Genomic DNA, 10,517 nt, shown 5'->3' with positions numbered 1-10,517 from the left:
TCGTCCTGCTCAGGCAATGCTAACACCGGCGTGGTAGTCAACATCTGCTTGAGACTTGCAAAACTTGCCTCACACTCTGGTGACCACACAAATGGGACATCCTTCCCTGTAAGCTTAGTCATCGGCTGAGCCATACTCGCAAAACCCCGAACAAACCTCCTGTAGTAACCTGCTAACCCCAGGAAACTCCGAATCTCAGTGGCACTCTGCGGCCTCGGCCACTCCCTGATGGACTGAATCTTCTCTGGATCCACTGAAACTCCCTCAGCTGAAACAATATGACCCAAGAACCCCATCTCACGCTGCCAGAAACTGCACTTACTCAGCTTAGCAAACAACTTCTGCTCCCGCAGCTTCTCCAACACTGCTCTCAGATGTACTGCATGCTCCTCAGGACTCTTAGAATATACCAGGATGTCGTCGATGAAAATGATGACTGACACGTCCAGAAACTTCTGGAACACGCTGTTCATCAATCTCATAAACGCAGCTGGCGCGTTTGTCAACCCAAACGGCATCACCACAAACTCATAGTGCCCATATCTCGTCCTGAAGGCTGTCTTCCTCACATCTGCCTCATGAATAGGGATCTGATGATAACCTGAAGCCAAGTCGACCTTGGAGAACCAAGTAGCACCCCTCAACTGATCCAACAACTCATCAATCCTCGGGAGAGGGTACTTGTTCTTCACAGTAACTCGGTTCAAACCCCGGTAGTCAATACACAACCGAAAACTCCCATCCTTCTTCTTAACAAACAACACCGGAGCTCCCCACGGTGAACAACTAGGACGGATAAAACCCTTGCCCAACAAATCCTCCAGCTGCTTCTTCAGCTCTGCCATCTCTGCTGGAGCCATCCTGTAAGGAGCCTTGGATAACGGCATCGTCCCCGGTTCCAGCTCAATGGTAAAAGGATCCGACCGAGATGGTGGTAATCCCTGCAATGACTGGAACACATCCTCAAAGTCCTCCACAACCGGAATACCGCTAACCGTAGACTTCCCCACTGACTCTGGCATAGATATAGTAACCAGATAGGCCTCACGGCCCTTCTCGATCATCTTCCCTGCCTGAACGGCTGAGATCACGAGACTCCCCGAAGTCGGTCTAATACCCTGAAAAACCAACTTCCCTCCTGGACGCTCAAACTCCACTCTACCCCGATAGCAATCCAAATGCACCTTATACCGATGCAACCAATCCATACCAAGAATGACGTCATACAACTCCACTGGACTGATAAGCAAATCCGCTGGCCACGACTCTCCTGCGATCTGAATATCAACTCCTCCAGCTCGACCAATAACCCTCAGAAACTTGCCTCCAGCAACTCTGACAACTCCTGAACGCTCTCCAGAATCCCCTCTGATCCCCGCACTCACGGCACACTCCGGAGTAATGAAGCTATGAGAAGCTCCAGAATCAAACATAACATGGGACTTAAACCCGCCCACCAACAAGGTCCCTACACAAACCTCATGTGTTGAGAACCTAACACTTGACCACAAACAAAAACAAATATAATCTGAACTATTGAATTGACTAAGTTCGAATCTCAGAGGTTATACCTGTGATCGCTCCTGCACTAGTGCCACCGGGCTCCTGAGTCGAATACACCTGAGTCGTCGGCTCAATCCAACCCACCGGCTGCACACCGTGCTGCACACCCTGCTGCACCCCTGGCTGAGCTCCAGCCTGCAACACCGCTACCACCCTCTGCTGCAACTTGGGACAACGAGGCTTGATATGCCCCGTCTCTCTGCAGTAGTAACACACCCGAGTATCTGTCCGCGGCTCCGTCACCGCCCGCTGCTCTGTCACTGCCCGCTGCTCACCTCTCTGTGGACAGCTAGACACCTTGTGGTCCCTACTACCACACCCAAAGCACTTCGCACCCCCGTGCCTCGATCTCTGCATAGCATCGAACTTCCTCTTCTGCCCCTGCGCAGGCTTGCCGCCCTTGCTAGGAATAGAAAGCGGCTGAGACTGCTGTGGCTACACCGAAGAACTGACCACAACCACCTGTGACCTCAAGTCATCCTCTATCCCAGCTGCAACCTCAACCAGCTCTGCTCTCGTAGCATAGCTCCTCACTCTGCACCGAGTCCTCAAATCATCCCGCAGAGCCAACAAAAACCTCCGCACCTGAGCCGCCTCTGGCTCCCATGCCCTGCCTGCATACCCCACAAGCCGACTGAACTCTGCATCCAGCTCCCGCACTGTACGGTTCCCCTGAGTCAGACCCAAGAACCGTGCCTCCATACGATCAAGAGCCTCCTGAGGAAAATACTTGGAGTTAAACTCCCCCACAAAATCTCCCCAAGACATACCCCTCTGCACCCTCCGTGCTGTCACCGACCTCCACCACACACGAGCATCTCCTGACAAGTAAAACACTGCCAGATCCACCCTGTACCGGTCGGGACACCTAAGCGAAAGGAAAATATCCTCCATCCGCTCTCTCCACTCATCCGCTACACTCGGATCGGTACCTCCTGAGAAATACCCTGCTCCCACATGCCGCAGCTGCTCCATCATCCGCACATACTGAGCATCCACTACCTCGGCCCCCGGCTGCACACCTGCCTGCAAACCCGCTGCAGGCTGCACCACTGGAACCTGTCCACCACCCACTGGCGGCACTACTGGATCCTGCCCACCAACCACTGGCGGCACTACTGGATCCTGCCCACCAACCACTGGCGGCACAACTGCTGGAAATCGCTGCAAAGCCTGAGCTACCTGAGCTAGCAAGTCCATCAAGACATCCTCCCTGCCCGGAGCACCCGCAGCTGCAACCCTCACACCCGGGGCAACACCGTGACCGACACCGGGCCCATCCGCCCTGCCGTCACCCAAACCAGTCTGGTCTCCAGACACACTAGGATGAACCTGTGACTCCGCCACCTCCTCGCTGGCCATGCTCTGGGTCACACTCACACTGGCCTCAGGAACCTGACCTCGTCCCCGACCACGACCACGACCACGCCCACGACCACGACCGCGACCAACAGCATCCTCACCTCTAACCATCTGTATCATCCAAGAACAGAAGGCTAAGCAAACAATAATTCTAATACACAAAAACACAACTTACCGTGGAATCACAATCAGGCTCGAAGAGGATGTTCTAGGACTTCATGCCACACACAATTGCCAATCACACAATCAATTATAGCATGTAATCCTAAACATCAACAGCAAAAGCACAATGAACCCTAGACCTAGAACCGTAAGGGCTCTGATACCAAAATGAAACAACCCTTTCCGTTTTTTTTTTTTTTTTAATACCTTAATTTACTAGTGGTCCCATACCCACTAACATCCTAACATCAACCAATAACCACGGATAACCAAATAAAACAGTTTCCATTCAATCCAATAGAATTCCAACTTTAATAACCCAATACTCAATAGCAACATAATCCAAATAAAGAAATAACCAAAAGCTAACATCCTACAATGTTCCACTGACTTAATCTAGCAACCTAACAACAGCTAGAACACAATCAATCAAGCCTCTAGAACATCCTCCCCCTCATCGCCTTTGATTCCACGATCACACTTTTCCTTTACCTGCACACCACAAACAACAATTGAGATGCGTAAGTATTATCATAAATACTTAGTGAGGCCATCCTCCCATCTACTAGGTTATACACACAAGCAAATGAGACCCTCAAGTTTAAGCAAAACAAACAACACACAACAATACATCGAACCAGGAAAACAAGTCTCGGATAAGACTAGTGTCGACCGATGCCAAACGATGTCGATCGATGCTACAACAAAGGTGTCGACCGATGCCAAACAGTGTCGACCGATGCCCCTCAGAATGGTGTCGACCGATGCTCTTGAGTGTCGATTGATGCCTCCTCTGCAATCACGATCTGCGCGAATCCGAAAGTCGAACTCTCCTCCCAAATCATCTCAAATCCATTTCAAACTCAACCAAACGACTCGGAAATCACTGGGAATCACAAAAGCAACGAACCCAAGCAACAAAACAACACAAACAGCAAAGAAACACACAAAACAAGAGAGATCTCATGCTTAGATCAACCATGGTCAAGCACTCACCTCAAGAACAGGAAGATTGGATTGAGAAACGTGGAAAACAACACCTCCAGAAGCTCCCCCTTCGTTTCCAGCAACAGATAACCCTCCTACAGCTTCAGATCTCTCCAAAAACTCCAAGAACAAGCCCAGAAAATCCCAGAAACGTTTTCCTCTCTTTTCTCTCTTTCTTTTCACTCAACGGCGACAAATGAGACTTTCTGAAACCCTTCTTTCGTCCCAGACACTTAACACACGATTAGGGTTTTAAATCAAACCAAACCGAACCAATTCGGCAATTAAATCAAACCCGACCAAACCGGAAAAACATGGTGTCGATCGATGCCACCAAGGGTGTCGATCGACACCCACACCAAAAATACACAAATTGGTTCGCGGGAGTTACAATATCTAACTCTCCCTCCCTCTGCTAGATTTGTTGTAACTTCAGTGAATTCTATCTAGTCTTAACTCTTAAGCCATTTTTGCTAAAATATATAATAAAAAATTAAAAACAAAGACAAAAGAAAATGAAGTTGTGGAAGCCCTTTGGCCCAGTGGTTGGCCTAGGGTTCATTAATCCTTCTACACTAGGAGGTTTGGGGTTCGAGTCCTAGATAATGCGATTTATTAATTGTGTAGATTTAAGGAGGTAAATTTACAAAAAAAAAAAAAAAAATGAAGTTAAAAAAAAGAAGAAATTATCTACAAAAAAAAAGAAAAAAAAATGGAAACGACGACGTTGGTGTTGGTGGGTAGGGTTGTTGTTATCGTTCTCTCTTCCCTTGTGTTTCTTCAATACTTGCGTGGTCGACAAAATCTAAAAACCCCCGCAGAAAAATCAAAGACCTTTTTGATTGCTACTCTGTTGCAGAAGAAGATGCCGACTCTCACAAAGCTTTACTCCATGGAAGAAACCGCAACTCACAACAAGCAAGATGATTGCTGGATCGTCATCGACGGCAAGGTCTACTCTTTTTTTTTTTTCTCAACTGTTTCTTTCTTCTAATTTCTCTTCAATCCCTATTCATAAGGGTACATGTGTGTTGGAGAAGATCTTGAGAGGGTTCTTCACTTTCGGAAACCATATCTATCTCTTGTTGACTCTAGATTCTTATAAATTGCTGTAATATATGTTAGTTAGATTGAGCAAATCAGAATCTTCTTCTTCTTCTTTTGTTGATAATGTGTTGACTTACTCAATTTTGGGAAACATTGATGAACACTTACAGGTCTATGATGTATCCTCGTATATGGATGATCATCCTGGAGGAGATGATGTGCTTCTTGCTGTCACCGGTAAGCTTCTTCTTCTTCTTCTTCTTCTTTTTTTCACCATCTTTGCTTATGACTGATCTGTTTGTTGTCTCTAATGTAATAAGTAAAATGTGATGTTGTTGTTGTTGTTGAAGGGAAAGATGCAACGGATGAATTTGAAGATGCAGGGCACAGCAAAGATGCTAGGGAACTCATGGAGAAGTATTTTATTGGCGAGTTAGACGAGTCTTCTGTACCTGAAATGCCAGAGCTTAAGATCTACAAGAAAGAACAGCCAACAGACTCTGTTCAGAAGCTTGTTGATTTCACAATGCAGTATTGGCTTGTTCCTGTCTCCATTATCACCATCTCTGTTGCGGTTCGCGTCTTGCTCTCTCGCAAGAGATAAGTAGTCTCTCTTTCTTGTTTTGAGTTACTGGGGATTCAACTTTACACGAGAACTCCCCCATTATAGATTTTTGTATCACAGATATGATGATAGATCATTATTATTATTTTTTCACTCTCATCAGACTTTTTAGTTTGGATCATGTTTCGATACACATTTAATGATATGATTAATGGATGATGGTTTGGTTTGCTGGTATCAATCTCCTTATAACAAGTCTGCCTCACAAAGTCGACATTATATACTTCTATAGCATTGTGAACCTCTGATATTATGTAGGATCTGTCGATTTGATTTTAGAAAGGTCATAACCATCTACCAAAATATCTTCCTTGTCAATTCAGTATATGTGACTGAGACACTGGTGGATCTATGATATAGCCATGAGAATATCTTAGCTATGATCCGTTTCATTGGAACCCCAATTCCTGAAAGTTGGGTAGCACTATCCCTAAGTTACAGTTGAGAAAGCCACATCATTGGAGAATTTCTTTGCTTTGCATTGTACATGGATCTCCTCTCAAGTTCATGCAAGTATAGGAACTGATGTATCGCTTATTGCTTCTGAACTGAAATCGTCCACGTTCTATAAGACCAACCAGTAAAAAAAAGGGAATCCCATAGGTTAAATCTTGTTCTGACTTCTGTTGATGATAATGCTCTGGTGGTGGTATTATGGTCTGCGTTCACTTTGTCTTCATATTTGACAAATACGATCAAATATGCTGTTGTGAGAAAGTTCTACGAAAATTTCCACTAATCTAAAAACCAGATCGAGAAAATGAACAATGTGGTTGAAAAAGATGAGACCTTTCTTAGCCAGCAGTATCCCAAATCTGATTTGAAAACAAAAATACCATCCAACATAGTAAGTGGCTAAGCACATGTATATTAGGAGACCCAAGTTTCCCATGTCCTTTCTTTTACAAAGTTAAGAAAGAAGATGAGAGACATATTTTCCGACGGGACAAAGACAAGTTGTTAATTGCTTCCACCACCACCGAAGAGGTAATTCAGAGATGAGCCGCCTCCAGGGGCCGCATGTACCTTGGTCGATGGCCGGTCCTGCATTAAGCCAAAATTGTTTTAGTTAAACTGTGCGGTTCACCAATGCATAGATGTTTAGATAATTAAATGTTAACTCATTCAAAAACTTGAGTGAAGTTGTGGTTTGTTCATATCATGCAAACAAAACTCAAGGATGCTTTTTTTTCTGCAAAAATATTTGCTACTTGTGGGTGAGAAGGTTTTGCTTTTGGTAAATGACATAGCCAAGTGATTACACAACACAACAATGTCAATCACTTTATCTATAGGAAATCAAAATTTTACAGCGATAAAAAGAGATAATACCGTAAGGAAGTTGCCTGTGTTCTGTCCATCTGTTCGAGTGTAGTTGTTTGTAGAGGAGTTACTGATACCAGCAGGTATTTGCTTGGTAACATTAGCCGGCTGAGCAACAACGGGTTTAGGTGAAGGATCAGCATTCACAGGCAGAGTATCAGACTGAGGAGCTGGATCATTGCTAACGGCTGGCTTTGGAGCCTCTTCTCCAGTACCAAAAAGATATCCCAAAGAACTTTGCCCACCACCAGCACTAACTCCACGACCCATTTGATCTCCTTTTCCTGGTAAGTACACTTATTAAGGCCTTGGATTCAGAACATTGATGTATATACAAGATTCTGGTCTGCTAATAACAATCATTGCACATCACACACCACTTAGGCAACAAAACAAAAGATCTTCATCTAACATTTACACTCATTGTTTCAATTATTTTATCAAAGAACAAACGCAAGCATGCTTCTCTGGTTCAAGAAGCCAAACCAACCACTAAATTTTGCAAACCAAACCTAAAAGAGTCTCACACTGTTAAACGCTATAACATAAGACTGATTCTTTCAGAGCCAACATACAACGATTAAGCAACGCCCACAACAACAACAACTGAATACACATCACAGAGATCTCAACATAAAGCCACAAAACATCAATTTCTCGATGAGAAACAACACTAAGAGATACCGAGATTCGAAACACCACGACAAACAATTTTGCAATTCCAGAGAACAACAACAACAAGAAGAAGAACACGCACGAAATAAATATCGGTGCAGAAGAGAAAAATGCTAAGGAGTATAGAATTCACCTGAAAGCTTAACACTGACGGCAGATCTGGTGATCGGAAATGGAGCAACGACGAGCTGGCCTAGTGAGGACGATGATATGAAAGCAAAATCCAATTTTAAGAGACGAGAGAGAGGAGGATGTGATATTTTGGAGGGTGTAAATCGTAATTTTCGCACCTATCCGAATTAAAAGGCCAAAACGGATTTTTCAAAACAGAAACGTTACTAATCGCTATTTGTCATAACGTTCCATTGAATTTTTTTTGGGCAAATTACTGCTGGTTAATCCAATGTTTGAACAGTTAAAAAAATGTGAATAAATGACAAAATAATAAGAAATTTAAGAACAAGGTCCCAAATTTGGGTTTTGTTTCGTTCTCACTTGTTCAGAGCAATTTCAAAAAAATAAAAACAATCTCTATAAAGGTAGGTAGGTAAAGGGAATCCTATAACCGGTTTTGGTTTTACTTGTATCCGGTTTTTGAAAAAAATTATGATGATTTCTTGAACGGTATTTGAGATATCTCGACGAGGATTCGGTTCAATGACTGAGGCCGAGAGAAGAAGGGTGCGTGATCAGAGCCTTTGAGCTGAAAAACTTGTTCCGGTGGGTTCAATTTGATCATTGCTTCCTGGAGAGTAACCGGTACAGCGTAATCCTCCATGGTTTTGATGTAGAACCGTCGGATTGAACCATAATTTTTATCCGACACGTGAAGCTTTTCACTGACCGGTGCGAATGGGATCGGTCTAATGGCTACCGAGGCCAATGCCAGGTCCTATATTTAAATTGGTTACAAAAAAAGTTCGGTTCAGTAATTAAATCGATCTGTACCGGTTTAAGATTGATTGGTTCGGTTTTCATTTTACCTTTGGTGGGCTCTGGTTTAAGAGAAAGTCTCTAAGCAAAGATCTGTCGAAATCAACGGCAGTTGGTGGGTTCTTTTTGCCGTTGGCGTACAGAAAGATCTGTGCTTGTTGCATCAGATCATTTGACCCCAGCTGAATAAAAATTAAATAATTCAAATTAATACAGTTAAAAAGGAATTATAAGCATAATATATACAGTATTGTTTTTAATATTTTAATTTGATACTTATTTTGCAAAATATATGAAATTTGATCGAGTATCATTTTTGCAAATAGCATAATATTTAAAAATAATTTAACAAATACAAGATTATTTTATCCGATGACAATGTTACTTGATTAAAAAAAACGTTAAATCTCAAATTTATATCTTTCAATTTTATAAAAAAATTTCAGGGTGTCATTTTCACAAATATATACCAAAATTAAGCTATTTTCCTGATTAAAAAGTACCTGTTGATTAAAGAGATCAAGAGTGCTCTGGCCATTAGCCAACATAGCAGCAGAGATAAAGACAGCTTTGGAGATCTTAGTAGGAAACATCTCCATCGCGTAGGACATACAAGCTCCTCCAAAGTCGTGTCCCACCAGTATCACCTGTTATTAACGTTAATGTCTTAAAACATGACCCAACAGTTGTAATTTTCATCATTTGCACTAATAATGACTAGTTTATTTATAAGGTTAATTATGAACCTTCTCGGTGGGTTTGAGGGATTCAAAGAAGTGGAGGAGAGGCTTGGAGTAGTGAGCGAGGCTTGTGATGTTGTTAGTATCAATAGAGCTCACGCCTGAACCGGTCAAGTCAATAGCATCGACTTGGAAACCATGATTCTCTAAGAGAGTTATGGTTTTGTACCAACACCAAGCCCCGAATCCACCACCATGAACCAACACGAACCGCTTCGTCTCTGAGTCTGCTTCCACCTTATTTAGCTCCTGTTAGACATACACATACGTCATATGTCACAATATAGATAAGCTGTGATTTCTCAATGGCCAGTTTTTGCTTTGAGTTTACATAAAGGCTAACGATTAACTAACTAATTTGTTTAAGTTGTAGTTAGTTTTGGAAAATAAATATCATATTTTATCGTATAAATGCAAAGAAACAATCTTTAACGTATGGTTAGGCTAATTCATTAGTTTTCTATTGAGCCAAGTGCTTGCCTTGTCAACGAGCTGGTTAGGCTTGATCATGGGATCGGTACTGGACCTTTGTCTAGAGCTAGAGCTTCTTACGAATCCCGAGGTTGACTTCTTGGGAGTCTGGACGGCGGAAACAGGTCCTGAGCTGGTGCCAGAGGGCTGAGACGAGGGATAGACAACGGAGGTGGAGCGTCTGAAACTAGGAGGAACAACAGAGTTGCTGTTACGAGGGGTTTGGTTGAAGAGGAGATTAGTCGCTGCTAAGGTTTGCTCCTGAATTACATGAGAGTCTTTGTCATGGCCGTGGTGGTCTTGATGATGTCTCTCTCTTATCTTCTTTGTCTTCGCTTTGATACCACCTTTCTTAGAAGACGAAGTGGATGATGATCCAGAGCAGGAGAGCGAAGGAAGTAGTGTCCGTCTTCTAAATGAAGGCATCAACGACAGACGACGCACGTATTTGTATTTCCCGGAGTTACCTCCTCCTCCGCCGGAGGATTTCTTGGGACGTTGTTCCTGTTCGTGAGATATACATGTGAACGAGTTCCCCATTTTCTAGAATTTGCTGTGTTAGTTCCTCCACAAAACAAAAAGAGATGTTTATAGATACTACATGTTCCCATGTTCGTGCTCGCCTCTGT

General features: G+C 43.4%; 3 protein-coding genes across 4 annotated transcripts; 1 reads left to right on the top strand and 2 right to left on the bottom strand.

Annotated features, from left to right (window-relative positions):
• Positions 1-4,785: 4,785 nt before the first annotated feature.
• On the top strand, positions 4,786-5,923 carry LOC147923893 (cytochrome b5-like). Its single transcript, XM_087497298.1, has 3 exons — positions 4,786-5,026; positions 5,292-5,358; positions 5,472-5,923. Exons 1-3 carry the CDS (start codon positions 4,787-4,789, stop codon positions 5,723-5,725), a joined length of 561 nt encoding a protein of 186 aa, XP_087353424.1. The 5' UTR covers position 4,786; the 3' UTR covers positions 5,726-5,923.
• Positions 5,924-6,519: 596 nt separating this feature from the next.
• On the bottom strand, positions 6,520-8,250 carry LOC104756907 (protein SPIRAL1-like 1). 2 transcript variants are annotated; one of them, XM_010479562.2, is made up of 3 exons: positions 7,878-8,250; positions 7,079-7,353; positions 6,520-6,790 (listed from the first exon to the last, which is right to left on the bottom strand). In XM_010479562.2, the coding sequence occupies exons 2-3, from the start codon at positions 7,337-7,339 to the stop codon at positions 6,707-6,709; spliced, it is 345 nt and encodes a 114-aa protein (XP_010477864.1). In that variant the 5' UTR covers positions 7,340-7,353; positions 7,878-8,250; the 3' UTR covers positions 6,520-6,706. The 2 variants fall into 2 exon arrangements, with proteins under 2 accessions (XP_010477864.1, XP_010477865.1); XM_010479563.3 differs by having other exon boundaries at positions 7,079-7,365; positions 7,878-8,030.
• Positions 8,192-10,506, bottom strand: LOC104756906 (putative methylesterase 13, chloroplastic). The gene is made up of 5 exons (XM_010479561.2): positions 9,898-10,506; positions 9,424-9,666; positions 9,181-9,324; positions 8,728-8,859; positions 8,192-8,636 (listed from the first exon to the last, which is right to left on the bottom strand). Exons 1-5 carry the CDS (start codon positions 10,426-10,428, stop codon positions 8,349-8,351), a joined length of 1,338 nt encoding a protein of 445 aa, XP_010477863.1. The 5' UTR covers positions 10,429-10,506; the 3' UTR covers positions 8,192-8,348.
• Between the last annotated feature and the right edge of the window lie 11 nt (positions 10,507-10,517).

Source organism: Camelina sativa, chromosome 17 (genome assembly GCF_030686135.1).
Source record: "Camelina sativa cultivar CO46 ecotype springtype chromosome 17, ASM3068613v1".
Taxonomy (NCBI): domain Eukaryota; kingdom Viridiplantae; phylum Streptophyta; class Magnoliopsida; order Brassicales; family Brassicaceae; genus Camelina; species Camelina sativa.
This window is presented reverse-complemented; position numbering and strand designations above follow the sequence as displayed.